The 27,131-nt window shown below is 42.2% G+C and overlaps 1 protein-coding gene across 6 annotated transcripts in view; it reads right to left on the bottom strand.

Moving 5' to 3' along the window:
• The window catches only part of LOC128695902 (transient receptor potential channel pyrexia), a 325,662-nt gene that overhangs the window by 250,986 nt on the left and 47,545 nt on the right, over positions 1–27,131 (bottom strand). Inside the window, exons 1-2 of one of the 6 annotated variants that reach the window (XM_070089002.1) lie at positions 3,023–3,105; positions 2,314–2,541 (exon numbers count right to left, since the gene is read on the bottom strand). The exons of 1 other annotated variant lie outside the window; for it this stretch is intronic. In XM_070089002.1, the coding sequence (XP_069945103.1) occupies positions 2,314–2,353 (40 nt within the window). In that variant the 5' untranslated portion in view covers positions 2,354–2,541; positions 3,023–3,105. Of the gene's footprint in view, positions 1–557; positions 861–2,313; positions 2,542–2,727; positions 3,106–27,131 lie in introns of those variants that run through there. 4 more of the 6 variants (XM_070089000.1, XM_070088999.1, XM_070089005.1 and 1 more) reach the window with 4 other exon arrangements.

Genomic DNA, 27,131 nt, shown 5'->3' on the forward strand with positions numbered 1-27,131 from the left:
GATACTTATGCTGTCGATGGATTTAAATGACACACAAACACACACACACCGAGGTGTGTGTGTGTTTGTCAGCAGATATACATCGAGGCACATGTCTCTCAGTGGATATACACTGAGGTGTCTCTCAGTGGATGTACACTGAGGTGTCTCTCTCTCAGTGGATGTACACTGAGGTACGTGTCTCTCAGTGGATGTACACTGAGGTGTCTCTCTCTCAATGGATGTACACTGAGATACGTATCTCTCAATGGATATACACTGAAAGTTTACTTGTATATCCATGTTAATTAAGACTAGCAGTATCCTTGATGCTAGTGCAACATATCTAGCAGACACCAGCTATGTTAACTGAGAACTCAGTGTTGACTGAGAGTTTGACTGACTCTTCATTCTAGGTATGAAAGTATTCTTGCTCTGGGTATTACGACTTTAACGACCCTCGTGCGGTTAATACCTTACAATAATAATAATAATCTTTATTTCTACAAGGTATACGGGTCTAGCTGACATCAATGACATACTACCCCGCTGGTGTTCCTACTTAGTGAGGCACATACCTTGTACAGCACTTTACTGAGGTTATCTGAAGAACGGCTGGGATTTACCCAAGAGTTTATTCGGGTTCTCTCCTGTCTCCACCTGTGACTTAAGAAGATCCACTGCTTCTCATGACCTTTCTCAGCTGTCTCACATCCCTCAGCGCTTCTCACGACCTTTCTCGTCTGTCTCGTATCCCTCACACACCTGTCTGCTCTTCTCTCTTATTAATGAGGAGAGAAGCTCACCCTTAACATCAGCCTCCTCGCCTCTCCACCACACCTGTCCCACTGTTATCTCTGGTAAATTATAGTCAATCATCAGACACAATCATTTAGTTGACAGCCATTCTAAAATGATGCTAACAATGATAACAACAATAATAATAACTAATTATAAAAACTAGTAATAATAATTAAAGGACCCTAATGGAAATAATTCACACTCATGTTAAATTATATTTGATAATTGTATATATTTGTACCTGTACCTAAATACTCTGATACTTAATAATAATGTTAATAACAATAATAATAATAATAATAATAATAATAATAATAATAATATTAATAATAATAATAACAATAATAATAATAATAATAATAATAATAATAATAATAATAATAATATTAATAATAATAATAATAATAATAATAATAATAATAATAATAATAATAACAATAATAATAATAATAATAATAATAATAATAATAATAATATTAATAATAATAATAACAATAATAATAATAATAATAATAATAATAATATTAATAATAATAATAACAATAATAATAATAATAATAATAATAATAATAATAATAATAATAATAATAATAATAATAATAATAATAATAACAACTTTATCAATACTTCTGAAGGTTCGTTTGAGAAAAATTATTCTGCATAAATGTTATGTTTAGAGAATGAAAGCAATTACGATAATTACGATAATTATCAGTAACCTTTTGTTATTTATTAAAGAAGAACACAGGTGAAGTGCACAGGTTATGTTCACCAGTTGATGAACAATAACATCGGCATAACGGGCAGGGAGAATAACAAAAAAATAACGTTATATTGCGTCACATTACGTCATATTACGTCACATGGGCTGAGAGTACAGCTTACCATCTTAGCCTGGACTAGCTGCCAGGTAGCCTGGACTAGCTGCCAGGTAGCCTGGACTAGCTGCCAGGTAGCCTGGACTAGCTCCCAGGTAGCCTGGCCTAGCTCCCAGGTAGCCTGGCCTAGCTCCCAGGTAGCCTGGCCTAGCTCCCAGGTAGCCTGGCCTAACTCCCGGGTATCTGAGAACTCGCCAGGGACCTTCATTAAGACTGGGCAACCCAGTAGCGACGATGCAAATTACACAAAAAAATGTCTGGGAAGTTTATGCAAATGCGACCAGGAGGCAGAAAAAAGACATTCTCTGCAGATCTTTAAAAGTGACGTCATGTTGATTCCTCACACACATACATATCTCTGCATTAAACATACGTCTGTCTAGTATACATATCTTAACATGTTTCAGGAAACACTTTCGACACATCTGATCCTGGTTTCCTCCCCCCGGGGAGCCAGGAGAAAAACCTTGATGGAGTCTGCAGCTGGTGACGCAGCGGCCACCACATCAGGAAGGTTTCCTGTATTTAACCTCCAGTTAACGTAGTTGTGCCTCCAGGTATCACAGGCACGGCACGAGTGTGACTCCAGAGTGTGGAGAGGAGGTAGAGTTGAGTACCTAAGGTAGTGAGAGAAGGAGAGTGGAACAGTACTCACCGTTGCCCTCCATGGACCTGAGTGCCAGGTAGCCGGCCATGCTAGGCGAGGCAGGGCTGCCAACACAACCTTCTTATACGTCTCTAGAAGCACAGTTCTTGTTCTTCTTGTTGTTCACACGTTGAGGGTCAAGTGGCACTCGTGGGTCAGCTCTGTAAGGGCACCCGAGATGCTTCTTACTATGGGAAAGCGCAAGTTTCCTGCGTTCTGACACTTTTGAAGGACGCGCTAAAATATACCAAGGAAATACTTTAATAATCAATATGGACGTCAGAGGTTTGACTTTAATCGAATATCTGAATACTAATTAATTACATTTACAATAAACACCGCCTGAGGACACTAACAATGGATATCTCGCTAAGTAAACACAACACTTGTGTGTGGGACATTGTTGCGCCCCACAGAACCTACTTTCTTAACCAACCAGCCTTGTCTTCCTCAATAGCATCTCAATCAACACAAACACTAATTAAAATAAACTGCAGATGCCAAGAACATAAATAATTCTGAAATCTTTACTGTAATGTATTTTCAGAACCGAATTTTAACTGAAGTCTTGGAAAATTTTCTGTGTAGATCCTCGGCTCAACAGATGTTGTGTCATACGTGATAAATGCGACGTTTTCTCCTAGTTGTGGCACTAGCAGCAGGTGTCACTCAGCGAGTTGTAGGCACCTGTAATGCTTGGGTGACAGGGTAGGCCTACCAGAGGCCTGGGAGCCAGGAGTGAGACTCTTGCCTTGTATCTTGTACGGTGAGCGTCGCTCTACTGACCCAGCCGACCACCATCCCGACACTGCTGCCGCACCTCACTCTACCTCACTCTACCTCACTCTCCTCTACCTCACTCTACCTCACTCTCCTCTACCTCACTCTACCTCACTCTCCTCTACCTCACTCTACCTCACTCTCCTCTACCTCACTCTACCTCACTCTCCTCTACCTCACTCTCCTCTACCTCACTCTACCTCACTCTCCTCTACCTCACTCTACCTCACTCTCCTCTACCTCACTCTCCTCTACCTCACTCTACCTCACTCTCCTCTACCTCACTCTACCTCACTCTCCTTTACCTCACTCTACCTCACACTCCTCTACCTCACTCTACCTCACTCTCCTCTACCTCACTCTACCTCACTCTCCTCTACCTCACTCTACCTCACTCTCCTCTACCTCACTCTACCTCACTCTCCTCTACCTCACTCTCTTCTACCTCACTCTACATCACTCGCTTCTACCTCACTCTCCTCTACCTCACTCTCCTCTACCTCACTCTACCTCACTCTCCTCTACCTCACACTCCTCTCTACCTCACTCTGCCTCACACTCATCTCTACCTCACTCTCTTCTACCTCACTCTACCTCACTCTCCTCTACCTCACTCTCTTCTACCTTACTCTCTTCTACCTCACTCTACATCACTCTCTTCTACCTCACTCTCCTCTACCTCACTCTACCTCACTCTCTTCTACCTCACTCTCCTCTACCTCATTGTTTTCTACCTCACTATACCTCACTCTCGTCTACCTCACTCTATCTCACTCTCCTCTACCTCACTCTGTTCTACCTCACTCTCGTCTACCTCACAATATCTCACTCTCCTCTACCTCACTCTCTTCTACTTCACTCTCTTCTACCTCACTCTCCTCTTCCTCTCTCTCCTCTACCTCGCTCTACCTTACTCTCTTCTACTTGACTCTCCTCTACCTCGCTCTCTTCCACCTCACTCTCTTGCACCTCACTCTCCTCTATACCTCACTCTACCTCATTCTCCTCTAAACCTCACTCTCTATATCTCACTTTATCTCACTCTATCTCACTCTCCTCTACCTCACTCTCCTCTCTACTTCACTCTGTCTCTCTCTATTTCACTCTGCCTCACTCTCCTCTCTACCTCACTCTGCCTCACCCTCCTCCACCTCACTCTCCTCTACGTCACTTTCCTCTCTACCTGGCCCTTCTCTAAATCACTCTCCTCTACCTCACTCTCCTCTACCTCACTCTCCTCTCTACCTCACTCTTCTCTCTACCTAATTCTCCTCTACCTCACTCTCCTCTCTACCTCACTCTCTTCCACCTCACTCTTCTCTCTACCTCACTCTATCTCACTCTACCTCAGTTTCCTTTACCTCACTCTCCTCTATACCTCACTCTACCTCACCCTCCTCCACCTCACTATCCTCTACGTCACTTCCCTCCCTACCTCACTCTTCTCTAACTCATTCTCTTCTCTACCTCACTCTCCTCCACCTTACTCTACCTCACTCTTCTCTCTACCTCACTTTTATCTATCTCACTCTCCTTTATCTCACTCTCCTCTCTACCTCACTCTACCTCACTCCTCTCTACCTCACTCTTCTCTCTACCTCACTCTCCTCTACCTCACTCTCCTCTCTACCTCACTCTACCTCACTCTCCTCTGCCTCACTCTCTTCTCTACCTCACTCTTCTCTCTACCTCACTCTCCTCTACCTCACTCTCCTCTCTACCTCATTCTCTTCCACCTCAGTCTTCTCTCTACCTCACTCTATCTCACTCTACCTCACTTTCCTTTACTTCACTCTCCTCTCTACCTCACTCTTCTCTATACCTCACTCTACCTCGCTCTACCTCACTCTCCTCTTCCTATTCTCATCCTCCTTTTCCACCTCTCCCACACCCTCCATCACTCTCCCACACCCTCCATCACTCTCCCACATCCTCCATCACTCTCCCACACCCTCCATCACTCTCCCACACCCTCCATCACTCTCCCACACCCTCCATCACTCTCCCACACCCTCCATCACTCTCCCACACCCTCCATCACTCTCCCACACCCTCCATCACTCTCCCACACCCTCCATCACTCTCCCACATCCTCCATCACTCTCCCACATCCTCCTTCACTCTCCCACATCCTCCTTCACTCTCCCACATCCTCCTTCACTCTCCCACATCCTCTCTCGCTCCCCCGCATCCTCCCTCACTCTTCCACATCCTCCCTCACTCTCCCACATCCTCCCTCACTCTCCCACATCCTCCCTCACTCTCCCACATCCTCCTTCACTCTCCCACATCCTCCCTCACTCTCCCACATCCTCCCTCACTCTCCCACATCCTCCCTCACTCTCCCACATCCTCCCTCACTCTCCCACATCCTCCCTCACTCTCCCACATCCTCCCTCACTCTCCCACATCCTCCCTCACTCTCCCACATCCTCCCTCACTCTCCCACATCCTCCCTCACTCTCCCACATCCTCCCTCACTCTCCCACATCCTCCCTCACTCTTCCACATCCTCCCTCACTCTCCCACATCCTCCCTCACTCTCCCACATCCTCCCTCACTCTCCCACATCCTCCCTCACTCTCCCACATCCTCCCTCACTCTCCCACATCCTCCCTCACTCTCCCACATCCTCCTTCGCTCTCCCATACGCTCCCTTGCACTCTCTCACCCTCCTCCCTCCCACACCTTCCCCTCACCCTTTTTCACCCTCCCTTCCCTCTCCCCTCACTTATTCGTTCAGCCTCACACCTTCACCTCTCAGCATCACTCAGGTGTGCACCACTACACTGTAGCTCTTGGTTCTGACAAGGGTACCAAACATCACAGTGTACGTACAACAGGGTACGTACAACAGTGTACGTACAATAGTGTACGTACAATAGTGTACGTACAACCTTGTGGTGCTCATTAATGTGGTGGTATGAGTAACAACAGCTGGAGCGGAGGTTTTTTTTAAGTGAGAGATAACAGTTGTAGTGGTGAGACATGTGAGCATCAGCTGCCGCGGGATAACTTACATATTTGTGTTAATGTTAAGTTAATGTCCAGAGTTTGTATGGTTCGAACCCAGTCCACTGAACGAGGGTCAGTACAATGTTAACACTTGTATACTAGCATAAACGATACGTTATATACATACATATATATATATATATATATATATATATATATATATATATATATATATATATATATATATATATATATATATATATATATATATATATATATATATATATATATATATATATATATATATATATATATATATATTTATCAGCATTTTGAAACTAAGATTGTGGTTAAAATTTCTCTCGTTGAACAAATATAGTTAGGTTAGGTCAGGTTTGTCAGGTCACAGGACAAGTGTTTCCTGACGCGGGTCTTAGTCAGATGATGACCCGCCTTTGGAGCTTTGGTCATCTGACCGAGGCCTTCCGCTGGCTTACCGGTCCACCCCTTTAAAAATAATAGTCATTTATAACCATTATTATTAAATTAATAATTTTTTATTTCATCAGTGGGTAAATTATTAGATTTTCCAAGCTGCAAAGAAAGCTTATGAAATCTTAACATTGTTGAGTCTTGTAGAGGTTGGAAAACTTAGAGCAGAACCTAGAGCAGCGTTTGTGTTCCTGTCTAGTGTTGAATTTGACAAGTTTGTTATGAAATTGTTATTAGCCAGTTTCGTCCATTCACTGTTTTCAATTAGATTTTCTAACTTCTGTTTGTTTTGTTTTTGAGTGTACTTCAAGATGGGCTTGATATATGTTACATAAAGCGCCTGGAAAAACTCTTTGTTGAGAGATCAAAAGGTCACTCTTAGATTTGCCAAGCAATCATTGACCGCAAAGATTATGCGGTTAATGTGAGTCTCTGGCACTAGGCTCACCCTGGGGTCTTTCCCTTTGCAACCTCTTTCCTACGAGTCTATCTTCTGTTCTCTTTTCCGAAATTCATGACCTTGTATTTGCTGGGGTTGAATTCAAGCAGCCACTTATCTGACCAGTCTTGCGGTTTGTTCAGATCTATTTGCAGACTTTCCTTGTCCTTGTCTGTTTCTATTCTTCTCATCGGTTTCAAATCATCAGTGAACAGGGATAAATCTGACTCAGTCCCTTCTGGAATATTATTCTGCAGTGACTTAAGAAAATCTGATGCAATTCTTTCGTACAATTCCTCTTTTATCTAATATAACACTGCTAATATTATTTTCGTTAATAGCCAAAGCGAAAATATGATTCTTTGTAGAATTAACTGTCTTAAATTTTTGCTATATTTATTGGTAGGATATAACACATACTTTACTCTGTGTGCTGGGAGATTCAAGACTTCTGACTGGCTGTTCACACTGGTAAACTGCTTGTTCAGGATCGATGCCATGCCTAACCCTTCTAGGGTAGGGTAGGTGCCTGAGCCCGAGCCTTTAGCTCATAAGACTGTCATTCCCATTAGCCCCCTTGAGGAGGGGATGGCAGACCAGAGAGGCCTAGCTTGTGGCTAGGCCTGGGGACAGTTGGCCCCAAAGATGAGGAGGTACTTGTGCCTCCTCCCATGGGAGACTTAGGTCTCAGACACTCCCTAAAGAGGGAGCCAAGGCCGGGCCACCACTTGGAAAAGGCCCAGGCCGGGAGAATACCGGCTAATCTTTAATAATAATAATAATAATAATGCTTGTTCAGGGGCGTGTAGAGATGCTCTGACCTCACATCTGCAGTGTCTACTTCTCTCTCTCACTTTCTGAACATTGTCGAGAGGTCGCCTCACCTCTGTATCCTGGGCGAGCGCTGTTCTCTGTTCTTATCATGTAGATTCATTTTTTCTGGTCGAGTATGTATCCGTTGGTGAGCCGGAACATACATCTCGTAGCTGTGTGCAACTCCGTTCACAGTCTTATTAATAACTAGTGATTTCTGACATTTTGTGGGACGCTCTCTATGCTTCAGGTCCTGAGTCTAGACCTACCTCGTTCTGACTAGCATCAACGCACTAGACCTACCTCATGACTTAAGAAATCGTAATGACACGATTGCAAATAAACCATACCCCCGGCCGGGATTGAACCCGCGGTCATGGAGTCTCAAAACTCCAGCCCGTCGCGCTAGCCACTAGACCAGCTAGCCACAATAAGATTCATCCAACTAGGTATATTTCTACACCTATGGTGTAGAAATATACCTAGTTGGATGAATCTTATTGTGGCTAGCTGGTCTAGTGGCTAGCGCGACGGGCTGGAGTTTTGAGACTCCATGACCGCGGGTTCAATCCCGGCCGGGGGTATGGTTTTTTAGACCTACCTCGTTCTGACTAGCATCAACGCACTAGACCTACCTCGTTCTGACTAGCATCAACGCACTAGACCTACCTCGTTCTGACTAGCATCAACGCACTAGACCTACCTCGTTCTGACTAGCATCAACGCACTAGACCTACCTCGTTCTGACTGGCATCAACGCACTAGACCTACCTCGTTCTGACTAGCATCAATGCACTAGACCTACCTCGTTCTGACTGGCATCAATGCACTAGACCTACCTCGTTCTGACTGGCATCAACGCACTAGACCTACCTAGTTCTGACTAGCATCAACGCACTAGACCTACCTAGTTCTGACTAGCATCAACGCACTAGACCTACCTAGTTCTGACTAGCATCAACGCACTAGACCTACCTAGTTCTGACTAGCATCAACGCACTAGACCTACCTAGTTCTGACTAGCATCAACGCACTAGACCTACCTAGTTCTGACTAGCATCAACGCACTAGACCTACCTAGTTCTGACTAGCATCAACGCACTAGACCTACCTAGTTCTGACTGGCATCAACGCACTAGACCTACCTAGTTCTGACTAGCATCAACGCACTAGACCTACCTCGTTCTAACTGGCATCAACGCACTAGACCTACCTCGTTCTGACTAGCATCAACGCACTAGACCTACCTAGTTCTGACTAGCATCAACGCACTAGACCTACCTAGTTCTGACTAGCATCAACGCACTAGACCTACCTAGTTCTGACTAGCATCAACGCACTAGATCTACCTAGTTCTGACTAGCATCAACGCACTAGACCTACCTAGTTCTGACTAGCATCAACGCACTAGACCTACCTAGTTCTGACTAGCATCAACGCACTAGACCTACCTAGTTCTGACTAGCATCAACGCACTAGACCTACCTAGTTCTGACTAGCATCAACGCACTAGACCTACCTAGTTCTGACTAGCATCAACGCACTAGACCTACCTCGTTCTGACTAGCATCAACGCACTAGACCTACCTAGTTCTGACTAGCATCAACGCACTAGACCTACCTAGTTCTGACTGGCATCAACGCACTAGACCTACCTAGTTCTGACTAGCATCAACGCACTAGACCTACCTCGTTCTAACTGGCATCAACGCACTAGACCTACCTCGTTCTGACTAGCATCAACGCACTAGACCTACCTACTTCTGACTAGCATCAACGCACTAGACCTACCTAGTTCTGACTAGCATCAACGCACTAGACCTACCTAGTTCTGACTAGCATCAACGCACTAGACCTACCTAGTTCTGACTAGCATCAACGCACTAGACCTACCTAGTTCTGACTAGCATCAACGCACTAGACCTACCTAGTTCTGACTAGCATCAACGCACTAAACCTACCTAGTTCTGACTAGCATCAACGCACTAGACCTACCTAGTTCTGACTAGCATCAACGCACTAGACCTACCTAGTTCTGACTAGCATCAACGCACTAGACCTACCTAGTTCTGACTAGCATCAACGCACTAGACCTACCTAGTTCTGACTAGCATCAACGCACTAGACCTACCTCGTTCTAACTGGCATCAACGCACTAGACCTACCTCGTTCTGACTAGCATCAACGCACTAGACCTACCTAGTTCTGACTAGCATCAACGCACTAGACCTACCTAGTTCTGACTAGCATCAACGCACTAGACCTACCTCGTTCTGACTGGCATCAACGCACTAGACCTACCTAGTTCTGACTAGCATCAACGCACTAGACCTACCTAGTTCTGACTAGCATCAACGCACTAGACCTACCTAGTTCTGACTAGCATCAACGCACTGTTGTAGTCGGGGTTCGGAAGTTGCAGAAATCAGATTCATTAATATGGATGTTCTTTTCTTTTTAATCATGTGTGGAAGACATACTTAGAGTTCCTTTTTCTTATCTTCATCTACCTCGTCTGACGCTGCCAGTAACTGCTCTGTGCAATTTGCTGTTCGGCGAAATGGTCGCTTTAGTGCTCAAGCAAGCTGTGCTTAATTACCTCTCTGTAGGTCAGAGGTTAGTACTTCAAGTACTGTGCAGAGCAGCAACGTACCAGTTGCTACAGTGCATCAAGAGTATATTTTGTACAGTGATAAATTCACACTATAATTAAAATATACAGAAACACTTATTATTCATAATAAGATAGTAAAGGTACGCAACAAGTGCTGTGCTGAGACTTAATTCCACTCTTACTTTTCTCTCTGAATGTTATTAATGCTAGATATATTTTTTGTTACATTAAAGTTCTCAACTTCTTTTTTGTCGTCATTGATATCCCTTCTAAATAATATTTTCCATAAAAGTACTCTTAAAAACTCGATAAGATAAAGGCTAATGAGTCCAAAATGAGTACTAACTAAATGCTACAAAGCCAGAGACAGGGCAGATGCTGGAGGGGAATCTATAGGTTGACTTAGTATTCTCTGATAGATGTCTATGTTAATAGACGTCGCATTTATATGATATTCAACTAAACCAGAAACATTAATGGTCCAAGTGCCGATCCCTGCAGCAGCTCACTTGTTACACTTTTCCATTCTGACGTCTCTACCCGAACAATCGCTCTTTGCTTTGTTCCTCTGAGGTTCTCATTGATCCACCCGGAGTATGTACCCCGTTATTCTTGTCTGTACATGCATGGCATGCATGACATGCTTGCCATACATGCCATGTATGTCAGCGAAATTGGTAGAAATAATGTTAGATCGTGCTATAACAGGTTTCAGTGGTTGTATACTAGATTAGGCTATCCTCGAGTATGGTAAGTTAGGTTATCTTAAGTTAGGTTAGATTAGGTTAGATTTGTTAGGTTATATTGAAACATATCACATTATTAGAGCATAGTCGGTTATGCTTGCTCACGAAATAATATCTTAAGTTTGTAATTTGCAGTAGATTATGTTAGATTTTAGTTTGAATACTTTCGTGAGATTAGGTTAGATTAGCTTTAAATATAATTAGTTATGCTGAGTGTTTTCTTGACGGTAAACACAGTTATCATAGAGGTTCCTTCTGATGACAACTGCACCAGCTGTGAAGTGAGTGACTTGAGTTATTCTCCTTCAGTGATGTCACTGCAGTTGCTCGTGACAATCAACGTCTTCTCCTGTATTTTTCAGCAATTTTTTCCTCCCTGCCATCATATCAATCGTCTATAAGTCGATTTATTATAGAGCTGTATGTAATATAACGCTTATTTAAACATAAAAGAAGTGAATTTTAAAATGGTATAAAATACCGACAGGTTGGTCAGTAAGACACATATGCAACAGTTAGGTATCTTTATACCGAAATGTTTCGTCTACACGGTAGACTTCTTCAGTCGAGGACAGAAATGTTGGTGGAAACAAATAGATGTGAAGACGATGTAATCAGTCCCTCACCCTTGAAGACGCAGTTTTGAGGTGGTCAGTCCCTACTGTGTAGGCGAAATGTATCGGAATAAAGATACCTAACTATTGCACATGTGTCTTACTTATAAAAGAATTGGACATAAGAACTTTACTTGTGGTTTTCGAGAAAGTGGTTGTTACCTGCAGGAAAGTAAGAAGGTTGTTGATCGTCGAGTGGAATGATGTCTTGACGACAAGAACAAAGACAAGGACACACGTTGAGGATTAAGCTTTTCTTGGGAACAACGTTTCGCTCAGTGTAGAGCTTTAGCAAGTCTATATATATATATATATATATATATATATATATATATATATATATATATATATATATATATATATATATATATATATATATATATATATATATATATATATATATATATACTGAATGATAGCTCTCGGGCTTTCTTGTTGCAATCAACACATCATCAGGACCCTACAATGTTGCGGAAAAGAGGAGGAGGTCCAAGCGAACACCATCACGGGAAGCGTCCAGCAAAGGCGCTTCCCCTGAGAGAACTAGGTAATGTCTCTTCCGATCAAAAATAAGTCATTTCTGGGTTTTCCTACGATAAATCCATATAATGTACTTTATATTTTTGCTATAAAATCTGTGTGCATAAGACACCACTGTAAATAAAAAATCTATGTATCCAGTGCTTAAATAGAACTTTAATAATTATTTTCTTGCATACTCATTTACTTACATACTTAAACTCTGGTCAGTTTTAGAGAGAAGGTTGGATTAATTTTGGCTTTGGTAAGTCCCAATTTGATTTTCCTTACAGAAGAAATTTGGTGAATGGATGTCTGGGTAATGAATGGATGTCTAAGGCAATTGGTATAAATTGCTGGCTAGACAGGTACTGCAAGGAACTTGCAATCCCATTCATTGATAACTGGGACATATTCTATGGCAAACATGATATGTATGCAAGGGATGGGGTTCATCTCTCTGGGGCTGGAGTGATTGCATTAGCCAATTCGATTGAGGGGGTTAAACTGATAGATTATAGAGGTATGGGTGTCTGTGAAAAACAATTAGGCTGCAGTACTACGGTTGAAAACAGCAGATATAACCAGGATACCTCAGGGATATATTTAAAAGACAATATTCAGAATAAAGTTGCTAGTAAAGGCATAGCAATTGATCAAACAAAGGAGATAGTAGAGGGCAACGAGTGACTAGCTCCCTTATGGTTTACTACACAAATAGTAGGAGTCTAAGAAATAAGATGGATGAGCTAAGATTACTTGCAAGTGCAGGTAATATAGATATTATTGCTATAACAGAGACTTGGTTCAACTTGAAAGATAGAGAAATGCCTTCTGAATGCAACATACAGGGTTATAAACTATTCCACATGGATAGGGTCAACAGGAAGGGTGGTGGAGTGGCGATGTATGTCAGACATAATTTAAATTCTTGTGTTAGACAAGATATAAGATTGGAAACATCGGACAGAGAATCTGTTTGGCTACAGTTTCTCGAGGGTCGTGAAAAGTTAATTTTGAGTGTGATTTATAGGCCCCAAACTTTGATAGAGAGTGAAGTAAGCTGCTATGGGACGAAATTCATAAGGCATCTAGGTGTGAAAATGTTGTGTTAATGGGAGATTTTAACTTTAGACAAACTGATCTTGAGTCTAGTGACTTTCTTGATGCGTTTCAGGATTGCTATTTAAAATAGTTTGTGACAGAACCAACTAAAGGAAACAACCTGCTTGACTTGGTTCTTGCCAACAAAGAATCTCTAATTAATAATCTTGAGGTTAATGATGAGCTTGGGGAAAATGATCACAAATCACTTAGTTTCAATATATCATGGAATTATCCAGATAACTGCAATCAAGTCTCTGTCCCAGGCTTCCACTTGGCCGATTTCATGGCACTGAGAAATTATCTGGGTGGGTTAAATTGGGATGACCTGACTATGGGTCAGGTTGGTGGTGTTGGTTGCCAGTATGATATTTTTCAGAGCATAGTTCTAGTTGCCCAGACAACTTTTGTTCCAAGTAGGGAATTAGATCTAACAAAAATGATCCCAAATGGATGAACAGTAGATTAAAACATCTCATTGGTCAAAAGAGAGGCATATATAGGCGTATCAAAAGAGGGGATGGGCAGTTAAGAAATCAATATATTCAATTATAGACAGAAGTAAAAAAAAGGAATAAGAAAAGCTAAAAGGGATTATGAGGCTAAGGTCGCAAGGGACTCGCAGACTAACCCAAAAGGGTTTTCTCAGGTATACAGAAGTAAGGTTAGCGACAAGATAGGCCCACTTAAGAGTAACTCAGGTCAGATCACTGACAGTTTTAAGATGTGTGAGAGTTTCGGTACTTACTTCCTCTAAGTTTTTACCCAGGAAGGTACTAACGAAATTTCAGAAATAATAAATTATGTAGAACAGGACGATAATAAACTATGCACGATTGCAGTAACTAGTGACATGGTCCTCAAACAAATTGAGAAATAAAAACCTAACAAATCCCCAGACCCTGATGAACTGTTTGCAAGAGTTTTAAAGGAATGTAAACCTTTGGGTAGTCTTTTCAACATATCACTACAAACTGGCATAGTGCCTGATAAGTGGAAAATGGCAAATGTAATACCTATTTACAAGGCAGGTGACAGGTCCTTAGCTTCAAACTATAGACCAATAAGCCTTACCTCCATAGTGGGAAAATTTAGGAAATGAATAATTGCCGAGGCAATTCATAGCCATCTTGAAAGGCATAAATTGATTAATGAATCTCAACATGGTTTTACAAAGGGGCGTTCCTGTCTTACGAATTTACTAACTTTTTTCATTAAGGTGTTTGAGGAGGTAGATCATGGTATTGAATATGATATTGTGTATATGGACTTCAGTAAGGCTTTCGATAGAGTTCCACGTCAGAGGCTACTGAGGAAACTTAAGGCACACGGAATAGGAGGAAAAATTTTTTCCTGGGTAGAGGCATGGCTGACAAATAGGCAGCAGAGAGTTTACATATATGGTGACACGTCACAAGCGGTGTCCCACAGAGGACAGTGTTGGGACCGTTGTTGTTCACAATTTACATAAACGACATAGATGAGGGAATAAATAGCGACATAAGCAAATTTGCTGATGACACCAAAATAGGCCGTCCAATTCATTCTAATGAGGACACTAGAGCACTCCAAGATGATTTGAATAGACTGATGCAATGGTCGGAGAAGTGGCAGATGCAGATTAATATTGACAAATGCAAAGTTCTAAATGTTGGACAGGACAATAACCATGCCACATAGAAACTAAATATTGTAGATCTTAATATTACTGATTACAAAAAGGATTTAGGAGTTCTGGTTCGCAGTAACCTGATACCAAGACAACAGTTCATAAGCGTTCACAATAAAGCTAACAGAATCCTTGGCTTCATATCAAGAAGGTTGTTCTTCAACTCTATATATTCTTGGTTAGGCCTCGTTTAGATTATGCTGCACAGTTCTGGTCACCGTATTACAGAATGGATAATAATGAATTGGGAAACATACGGAGGACGATGACAAAGTTAATCCCATGTATCAGAAATCTTCCCTATGAGGATAGACTGAGGGCCCTGAATCTGCACTCTCTCGAAAGGCGTAGAATTAGGGGGGATATGATCGAGGTGTATAAATGGAAGACAGGAATAAATAAAGGGGATGTAAATAACGTGCTGAAAATATCTAGCCTAGACAGGACTCGCAGCAATGGTTTTAAGTTGGAAAAATTCAGATTCAGGAAGGATATAGGAAAGCACTGGTTTGGTAATAGAGTTGTGGATGAGTGGAACAAACTCCCCAGTACAGTCATAGAAACTAAGACGTTGTGTAGTTTTAAAAATAGGTTAGATAAACACATGAGTGGGTGTGGGTGAGTATGAGTTGGACCTGACCAGCTGGTGCTAGTGGGTCAGATGCTGTGCTCCTTCCTTAAGTAGAGGTGACCTGACTGGGTGGGCCATTGGTCTAAGCCAGGGGTTGACATGGACCTGCTCCGCATGGGTCAATGGGCCTGTTGCAGTGTTCCTTCTTTCTTATGTTCTTATGTTAATATCGCTTTTTATGCAATAATTTCTGCGTGTAGCATCACACAGCTTCAAGTCTTCCATGTTGATAATGCAACTTATGAGCGGCTTCAAGTTTAATGTTCTTGTGTATTTTAGGAAATTATCTCTTTGGTCTCCATGAAAGGCTCCTTGTATATCCTAATTTAACATTTTTATTAAAGAATTTTGTATATTTGTTACCATATGACTTATGAATGCCTCGTCTGATTCCCTTCAAATCTCTTACTGCAAATATGTAACTGCAATTCATTTATGCTGCACTCTGCACTATTCCTCTCGCGTACACTGAGACAGAGGAGGCTGGGGTTAAGGAATACTGGCATCAGTTAGTATGAGGAACACCAGACAATTACAGTATAAGAAATACCATCAATAACAGTCGTACAACTGACCATTGCACCATTTATTCTGAATAAATGAATTCCATATATTAACAATTCCGAACAGTTGAATTTTGTACACAAAGAATTCTGAATAACCAGACATTGTTAGCGCATATTTACTAAATTTCAGACAGACATTCAGAACATTACATTCCGGTTCTTCAGAAACTACAAGAGTTTATCAAGTGAACTTCAAACACGAACATTTCTTAATAATAAGACAGCTACTACGACTTCCAGATCGTGAGACTTGTTTCAATTTTTCCAGGTTGGGAGACAGATTGCTAGTTCCTGCCTCCTTGCCTTAGTCTGGGATTCACATCCTTATGGACATGAGGAGTTTCCCACTGGAAACTGGCTGGAAATGGAACAGAAGCCCATATACGAGTATATAGAGGTCTAGTAGACAAGGGTAGATGATTCTCTGGTGAGATATGGCTCAGAGTAGACCTCTGTCGGTGGGTGGAGAGATAGTCTCAGGGAATAAGTTAATGTCGGTGGTATGATCCTCGTGGAAGGTGGACTCTAATTACTTTAAATTTAATATTTCTCATTCCCAGGAATTTCATTATATTATTATCTTCCTGGACAGTTTACTGTATAAGAGTCTATTACCAGTAACTAAGTGTACTACTGGAATAAGTAATTAAGTGAACTCAGGTTAAACTGTAGTAAACACAGCAAGATGGACGGGGGCGCGAGGAACACTGGTCAGTAAAGTGACAGTTCAACACTTAAGTAATTAAGTGTTAAAAAATTAATAGTGTGAAAGGTGGTGTTCACTTGTTTCATCCTTCATCTGTATAAGAGCAAATGTTACTTAAGAGGTGAATACCTAGTTAAGTGGAAATGAGTAAAGTGCACAAGAGTGAGTTATGAGGAGAGCTGCTGCAACACTGACTCACCTCTTTACATCCCCATAATGAAGGATACATCCCCATAATAAGGTGGCCTGGTGGCCTGGTGGCCTGGTGGTTAACGCTCTCGCTTCACACGGCGAGGGCCTGGGTTCGATTCCCAGCCAGAGTAGAAACATTGGACGTGTTTCTTTCCACCTGTTGTCTATGTTCCCCATCAGTAAAATGGGTACCTGGGTGTTAGTCGACTGGTGTGGGTCGCATCCTGGGACAAAACTGACCTAATTTGCCCGAAATGCGGAGCATAACAAGGGACTTTCTATATAGTAGTATGTCATTGTTATCAGCTAGGACTGTATACCCTGTACATGTACTTGTAGTAAAATAAAGATATTATTATTATTATTATTATTATTAATGAGGATACATCCCCATAATGAGGATACATCCCCATAATGAGGATACATCCCCACAATGAAGGTACACCCTTCACTCCCCTGAGATAAGATTCAGTCTTCACCAGAGTTAAGATCAGTTATGATCTGCATCACACAAATTACTACTTATATGACAGTCAGCAAAATGAGAAAATAAGTACCTAGCATCTCTCCTCTCTCATCATCCTTCCTCTCTCATCATCCTTCCTCTCTCATCATCCTTCCTCTCTCATTCCTTCCCCTCTCTCTCTTTCATGCCTCTGTCATTCCTTATTCGCTCTCTCTCTCTAGACTCCCTTTCCATCCTTCCTGCGCTCTTTCTCTTCCACAGTACATCGGGTCCTCTGTCTCTCCCATCCATCCTCCTCCCTTCAACTACCTCTCACCCTCCACTCCCTCCCTCATCCATCCCTCCCACCCTCCCCTCCCTCCCTCATCCATCCCTCCCACCCTCCCCTCCACATCACTCCCTACTCAGTTAATTTGGTGCGTTGCTTCCTTCATCATCTTAATTGTTGATGGACTGGGATGTAGAAGGAACAGCCACAGATGATGATGCACACACACACACACACACACACACACACACACACACACACACACACACACACACACACACACACACACACACACACATACACATACACATACACACAGACAGAGAACTGGCAGGGAAGCCAGTTAATGAGATGATGGAATATGTAGCAACAAAATGCAAGGAGGCTGAGGAGAGGTTTGTACCCAAGGGTAACAGGAATAATGAAAAAGCCAGGATGAGCCCATGGTTCACCCAAAGGTGCAGGGAGGCAAAAACCAAGTGTGCTAGGGAATGGAAGAAATATAGAAGGCAAAGGACCCAGGAGAATAAGGAGAGCAGTCGTAGAGCCAGAAACGAATATGCACAGATGAGAAGGGAGGCCCAACGACAATATGAAAACGACATAGCAGCGAAAGCCAAATCTGACCCGAAACTGTTGTACAGCCACATCAGAAGGAAAACAACAGTCAAGGACCAGGTAATCAGGCTAAGGAAGGAAGGAGGAGAGACAAAAAGAAATGACCGTGAAGTATGTGAGGAACTCAACAAGAGATTCAAAGAAGTGTTCACAGAGGAGACAGAAGGGGCTCCAGAAAGACGGAGAGGTGGGGCACACCACCATGTGCTGGACACAGTGCACACAACCGAGGAAGAAGTGAAGAGGCTTCTGAGTGAGCTAGATACCTCAAAGGCAATGGGGCCAGATAACATCTCCCCATGGGTATTGAGAGAGGGAGCAGAGGCGCTATGTGTACCCCTAACAACAATATTCAATACATCTATCGAAACAGGGAGATTGCCTGAGGCATGGAAGACAGCAAATGTAGTCCCAATCTTTAAAAAAGGAGACAGACATGAAGCATTAAACTACAGACCAGTGTCACTGACATGTATAGTATGCAAAATCATGGAGAAGATTATCAGGAGAAGAGTGGTGGAACACCTAGAAAGGAACGATCTCATAAACAGCAGCCAACATGGTTTCAGGGACGGGAAATCCGGTGTCACAAACCTACTGGAGTTCTATGACATGGTGACAGCAGTAAGACAAGAGAGAGAGGGGTGGGTGGATTGCATTTTCTTGGACTGCAAGAAGGCGTTTGACACAGTTCCACACAAGAGATTGGTGCAAAAACTGGAGGACCAAGCAGGGATAACAGGGAAGGCACTACAATGGATCAGGGAATACTTGTCAGGAAGACAGCAGCGAGTCATGGTACGTGGCGAGGTGTCAGAGTGGGCACCTGTGACCAGCGGGGTCCCACAGGGGTCAGTCCTAGGACCAGTGCTGTTTCTGGTATTTGTGAACGACATGACGGAAGGAATAAACTCCGAGGTGTCACTGTTTGCAGATGACGTGAAGTTGATGAGAAGAGTTCATTCGATCGAAGACCAGGCAGAAATACAAAGGGATCTGGACAGGCTGCAGACCTGGTCCAGCAACTGGCTCCTGGAGTTCAATCCCACCAAGTGCAAAGTCATGAGGATTGGGGAAGGGCAAAGAAGACCGCAGATGGAGTACAGTCTAGGGGGTCAGAGACTACAAACATCACTCAAGGAAAAAGATCTTGGGGTGAGTATAACACCAGGCACATCTCCTGAAGCGCACATCAACCAAATAACTGCTGCAGCATATGGGCGCCTGGCAAACCTCAGAACAGCATTCCGACATCTTAATAAGGAATCGTTCAGGACCCTGTACACCGTGTATGTTAGGCCCATATTGGAGTATGCGGCACCAGTTTGGAACCCACACCAAGCCAAGCATGTAAAGAAACTAGAGAAAGTGCAAAGGTTTGCAACAAGACTAGTCCCAGAGCTAAGAGGTATGTCCTATAAGGAGAGGTTAAGGGAAATCAACCTGACGACACTGGAGGACAGGAGAGATAGGGGGGACATGATAACGACTTACAAAATACTGAGAGGAATTGACAAGGTGGACAAAGACAGGATGTTCCAGAGACTGGACACAGTAACAAGGGGACACGGTTGGAAGTTGAAGACACAGATGAATCAAAGGGATGTTAGGAAGTATTTCTTCAGCCACAGAGTAGTCAGGAAGTGGAATAGTTTGGGAAGCGATGTAGTGGAGTCAGGATCCATACATAGCTTTAAGCAGAGGTACGATAAAGCTCATGGTTCAGGGAGAGTGACCTAGTAGCGACTAGTGAAGAGGCGGGGCCAGGAGCTTGGACTCGACCCCTGCAACCTCAACTAGGTGAGTACACACACACACACACACACACACACACACACACACACACACACACACACACACACACACACACACACACACACACACACACACATACATACACACATACACACACACACAAACTGGAGGACAGGAAGGTTAGGGTTGACATGAAAACGACATACAAAATACTGCGTGGAATAAATAAGGTGGACAGAGACAGAATGTTCCTGAGAAGGGACACAGAAACAAGAGTCAGAATTGGAAGTTGAAGACTCAGACGAGTCACAGGGATGTTAGGAAGTATTTCTTCAGTCATAGAGTTGTCAGGCAGTGGAATAGCCTAGAAAGTGACGTAGTAAAGGCAGGAACCATACATAGTTTTAAGATGAGGTATGATAAAGCTCATGGAGAAGGGAGAGAGAGGACCTAGTAACGATCAGCGAAGAGGCGGGGCCAGGAGCTGTGTCTCGACCCCTGCAGCAACAAATAGGTGAGTAAAAATAGGTGAGTACATTCCTTGAAATATGTGAGGATCTTAACATGAGATTCTAAGAAGTATTCACAGCGGAAACAGAAAGGACTCCGGAAAGTCGGAGAGATGGGGTACACCAAGTGTTTGACACGATACATACAACCGAAGAGGAGGTGGAGAGGCTGCTAAGCGAACTAGATATCTCGAAGGTGATGGGGCAGGATAACATCTCTCCGTGGGTCCTGAGAGAGGGAGCAGAGGCTCTATGTATGCCGCTAACAACAATCTTCAAAATATCTATCGAAACAGGGCGACTACCTGAGGTGTGGAAGACAGCAAATGTAATCCCAATTTTTAAAAAAGGAGACAGACAGGCAGCATTAAACTACAGACCAGTGTCACTAATATGTATTATATAAATGGAGAAGATTATCAGGAAAAGAGTGGGGTAGAGCCTAGAAAAGAATGATCTTATAAACGACATCCAGCACGGATTCAGGGACGGGAAATCCTGTCTCACGCACCTACTAGAGTTCTATGACAAAGTGACAGCAGTAAGACAAGAGAGAGAGAAAGGTGGGTAGATTGCATTTTCTTGGACTGCAAGAAGGCTTTTGACACAGTTCCACAAAAGAGATTAGTGCCAAAGGTAGAGGGCCAGACAGATATAACAGGGAAGGCACTGCAGTCGGTCAGAGAATACCTGACATGAAGGCATCAGCGAGTCATGGTACGTGATGAGACGTCAGAGTGGGCACCTGTGACGAGCGGGGTTCCACGGGGGTCAGTCCTAGGACCGGTGCTGTTTCTGGTATGTGTGAATAACATTACGGAAGGAATAGACTCAGAAATGTCCCTGTTTGCAGACTATGTGAAGTTAATGAGGAGAATTCAGACAGAGGAAGACAAGGCAGGCTATAAGCCTGGTCCAGCAACTAGATCCTGGTGTTCAACCCCACCAAGTGCAAAGTCACGAAGATCGGTGAAGGGCAATGAAGACCGCAGGCAGAGTACAGTCTAGGGGGCCAAAGACTACAAACCTCACTCAAGGAAAAGGATCTCGTAGTGTGTATAATATCGAGCACATCTCCTGAGGTGCACATCAACCAAATATCTGCTGCAGCATATGGGTAACTGGCGAATCTAAGAATAGCATTCCGGTATCTCAGTAAAGAGTCGTTCCGGACTCTGTACACTGTGTACGTCAGACCCATATTGGAGTATACAGCTCCAGTTTGGAACCCAAACCTGACCCAGCACATCAGGAAACTAGAGAAAGTGCAAAGGTTTGCAGCGAGACTAGTCCCGGAGCTAAGGGGCACGTCCTACGATGAGAGGTTAAGGCAGTGGTTCCCAAACTTTTTCAGCTTGTTACCCAATTTAACATGCCACATAAAGCATGTTACCCCTTTCACAAAATGTTGTTATTATTGATATATATGGCTAAACGTGAACGTATACAGCCTCGCATACTCTGCTAATCCTAGCAAAACCATTGAAAACGTAAGAACCACACATACATTATATATAAAATTAATAATAGCTACAAATTCACTGTAACAGTGGGTAAATACTAACTATATACTGCACAGGGCAGTACACATACATACCAGCTTATGTCTACCTCGGCTGATGCTCACAGATAAACTGACAGTGTGAAATAGAGGCAGCCTCAGGAAGTGAGTGACGCGTACTGGACAGGTCGATCTGGGCTACTGAGTGACTTTTGTTCTGAAGCATACTTGTCAAAATACTTTTGGGTTTCCACACACTTAGCTTTATATTTCTTCTTTTCTAATACTGTATATTAGTTTTTGATGTTTATTGTTATTTGGTTTAACTTTATTACTTACTTATAATAGGTTTACTTTACAACTTTATATACTAATACAAAGTTAACAATAATCCTCATACCGGGTACCGCATTGTTTTCTTGATTTTCAGAATTCATAACTTTTTTTCTGTCACCCCTCCATTACCCCCCAAAAATGGTTAAATTACCCCCAGGGGGTAATTTACCCCCAGTTTGGGAACCACTGGGTTAAGGGAACTCGACCTGACGGCCCTGGACAGGGAACACATAATAACATAAAATACTGAGAGGAGTCGACAAAGTGGACAGAGACAGGATGTTCCAGAGAGGGGACACAGCAACAAGGGGTCACCATCGGAAGCTGAAGACTCAGATGAGCCACAGGGATGTTAGGAAGTATTTCTTCAGTCTTAAAGTAAAATCTAAATCTAATCTTCCAATTTCCTCCACAACCACAAGACCAGTAACATCCGCAAAGAGCAATTATGACAACTCCAACTTTGTAACTAGTTTGTTATTTTTTATTCTCACTTCTCTCTGCAACACTCCTAACATTCACGACCTTTACTGCTTCGTCCATAAATATGCTAAACAACCATGGTGACGTCACATTCCCCTCTTTCCAACATACCGTAACCTGAGTTAACCGCTCCATTAACCTACCACCTGGCCCATATTCTTGAAACATCTACCACTCTGCTCTCCTATCCACCTTATAATGTGTCTTTTCGAAATCCATAAATGCTTCAAAAAGTTCTTCAGTCTTATCTCAATACTTCTTACTTGTATGACGCTTGGTCTATATATCTCCTACCTATCCTGGGCCTCCTTGTTTCTCTCTATCCCTAGTCACTGTCTAGACTCCAATTCTTTCAAAAATAATTCTGCCTTGCACTTTACCTAGTATACTTAACAGGCTTATTTCCCTATAAATATTACATTTAGTCTTGACCCTTTTCTCCCTTGTACCAAGTAATTATCATTCTCTACTACACAACTGTCGCATCAACACTAGTAAGTAAACTACCAGCTGTATCAAATACCTTTAACACAGACTCTTATAAGTTTAATACAATCTATACCAATAAAGGGGTAACCCCAGACAGTTGTCAACTAGTAAGTGTATCTCATGACTTCGTGCAAAAAGAACTAAGCAGGTTAAACCCAAATAAGAGCACAGGCCCAGATAACATCCCGTCTAAGTTCCTAAAAGATGGTGCATCTGAATTGCCAATCCCCATTGCTCACATAATAATTTTGTCTATCACCACTAATACTATAACAGAGGGGTTCAAGGAGGCCAGAGTTACTCCTATCTTCAAGAAAAATAGTAGATCTGATGTCAGCAACTATAGACCTGTTAGTATACTCAGTATAATATCCAAAATTCTAGAGAGGGCGGTGTATTCTCAAGTAGTTAAGTACCTTAATGACAACAACATTCTCCATTGCTATCAACCAGGCTTTAGTAGATCTTATTCATCCGACGCCTCCCTAATTAATCTAATGGATTGCATAAAAACTGAAATGTCGACAGGGAACCTCATAGAATGATAACTTGTAAGAGGCCTTCGATACTGTCAACCACAAAATATTATGTAAGAAACTTCAAGCTATCGGCATAAGTTCTGTAGACTGGTTTAAGTCCTACATTAACAACAGGAAATAAATTGTCAAAATCAACAAAACAGAATCAGAGCCCCTGCCGATAGCATATAGAGATCCCCCAAGATACTGTTCTGGGTCCCTTATTATTCCTGTTATGTAAACGACAGCCCATCAGCGTCAAGTGCAAACTCCTACTGTATGCAGATGACAGTGCTCTGTTAGTGTCAGGTAAAGACCCGCAAGATATAGGTAATGTAATAACACTGGAACTAGAGTCCTGCAGCAAATGGTTAGTAGACAACAAACTATCATTACACCTCGGGAAAACTGAAGTTATTCTCTTTGGCACGAAACATAAACTGAGAAGGGTAAATAATTTTAATGTCCAGTGTAATGGGGAGCCCATCACTTCAGTTTCCTCAGTAAAATATCTGGGAATCACCTTTGACCCATGCATGTCAGGAGAATTGATAGGGAACAGTGTAGTAAAGAAAGTGAGTGCCAAACTAAAGTTCCTGTATAGACAAGCACAGTGTCTACCTACTGAGGCTGGCAGGACACATGTCTAGCCCTTATACAGTATCATATGAACTTCGCTTGTTCTTCATAGTACTCTGTCTTGACAAAAAAACTGAAAGATAGACTACATATCACCCTGGACCTGCGTCCAAGAGAACATGTAGGCCAGAATGAATTACAGCAGTTGGATATGCTGAATGTTGAAGACAGAGTAAAACAACTGAAGCTAAATCATGTTTATAAAATTGCTCACAAACAGTGTCCAGAATATCTTGCTGTCAATTTTGTCAAGGTTGGGAACCAAAGCAATCATAGTACTAGGGGGAGAGAGCACAACTTTGTAGTACCCACAGTCATTGGCCAGGCTTCAAACACCTTCTATTGTACAGCAATAAAGGAATGGAACAGACTACCCGCACATGTCAAAGCCAGTCATAGCATGAACCAGTTCAAGAAGAGTGCCAAAAGGTGTCTGATGAATGTAGCTACAGAAAGGGAGGGGAATGATTTTTTGTTTTTTTATAGCTAACACTTATGTAAATATAAATTACCTTATTCCTAGTATATTTCCTTTATATTATAATAATAAGATATTATCTCCTTTATAGTATAAAGTTAAGGTATTTTAAGGAACCCTATGGAAATAAGTCACTTTTATCTGACTTTTTTGGGTTATCCTGGGTAATCTACACATATACTGTTATGTATGATAATGTATGTAACTGTATGTATACCTGTACCTGAATAAACTTACTGTATTAACTTTCCCATATTGTATGAATATACTAACCAACCTCACCGACCCTAGAGGGACTAGTACCGAACTTGCACACGAAAATCACTCACTACGAAAGCAAAAGACTTGGCAGACGATGCACCATCCCCCCAATGAAAAGCAGGGGTGTCACTAGCACGTTAAGAGACCATACAATAAGTGTCAGGGGCCCGAGACTGTTCAACTGCCTCCCAGCACACATAAGGGGGATTACCAACAGACCATTGGCAGTCTTCAAGCTGGCACTGGACAAGCACCTAAAGTCAGTTCCTGATCAGCCGGGCTGTGGCTCGTACGTTGGTTTGCGTGCAGCCAGCAGCAACAGCCTGGTTGATCAGGCTCTGATCCACCAGGAGGCCTGGTCACAGACCGGGCCGCGGGGGCGTTGACCCCCGGAACTCTCTCCAGGTAAACTCCAGGTAAACCATTCCAACACTATATTTCAACCTGCTTTTAACATTTCTCTTTTAAACCCATTTATTCCAGCTGTTTTATCCCTTTCTTTTCATTCTATGTAACGAGTCATGCACTTCCCCCTCACTCACATTTACCTCTGAATTCACTACTTCCCTTTCTTCCTCAACCTTTAACAGTCCATTAAAATATTCCTTCCATCTTACCAGCATCTCCATCTCCCCAACTAACATCTCCCAGTCATGCTTATGTCTGTTTAATCCATCTAACATCTCCCAGTTAGGTTTATGTCTGTTTAATCCATCTAACATCTCCCAGTTATGTTTATGTCTGTTTAATCCATCTAACATCTCCCAGTTATGTTTATGTCTGTTTAATCCATCTAACATCTCCCAGTTATGTTTATGTCTGTTTAATCCATCTAACATCTCCCAGTTATGTTTATGTCTGTTTAATCCATCTAACATCTCCCAGTTATGTTTATGTCTGTTTAATCCATCTAACATCTCCCAGTTATGTTTATGTCTGTTTAATCCATCTAACATCTCCCAGTTAGGTTTATGTCTGTTTAATCCATCTAACATCTCCCAGTTATGTTTATGTCTGTTTAATCCATCTAACATCTCCCAGTTAGGTTTATGTCTGTTTAATCCATCTAACATCTCCCAGTTATGTTTATGTCTGTTTAATCCATCTAACATCTCCCAGTTATGTTTATGTCTGTTTAATCCATCTAACATCTCCCAGTTATGTTTATGTCTGTTTAATCCATCTAACATCTCCCAGTTATGTTTATGTCTGTTTAATCCATATAACATCTCCCAGTTATGTTTATGTCTGTTTAATCCATCTAACATCTCCCAGTTAGGTTTATGTCTGTTTAATCCATCTAACATCTCCCAGTTATGTTTATGTCTGTTTAATCCATCTAACATCTCCCAGTTATGTTTATGTCTGTTTAATCCATCTAACATCTCCCAGTTAGGTTTATGTCTGTTTAATCCATCTAACATCTCCCAGTTATGTTTATGTCTGTTTAATCCATCTAACATCTCCCAGTTATGTTTATGTCTGTTTAATCCATCTAACATCTCCCAGTTAGGTTTATGTCTGTTTAATCCATCTAACATCTCCCAGTTATGTTTATGTCTGTTTAATCCATCTAACATCTCCCAGTTATGTTTATGTCTGTTTAATCCATCTAACATCTCCCAGTTAGGTTTATGTCTGTTTAATCCATCTAACATCTCCCAGT

This window comes from Cherax quadricarinatus, chromosome 2 (genome assembly GCF_038502225.1).
Source record: "Cherax quadricarinatus isolate ZL_2023a chromosome 2, ASM3850222v1, whole genome shotgun sequence".
In the NCBI taxonomy this organism is placed as follows: Eukaryota; Metazoa; Arthropoda; class Malacostraca; order Decapoda; family Parastacidae; genus Cherax; species Cherax quadricarinatus.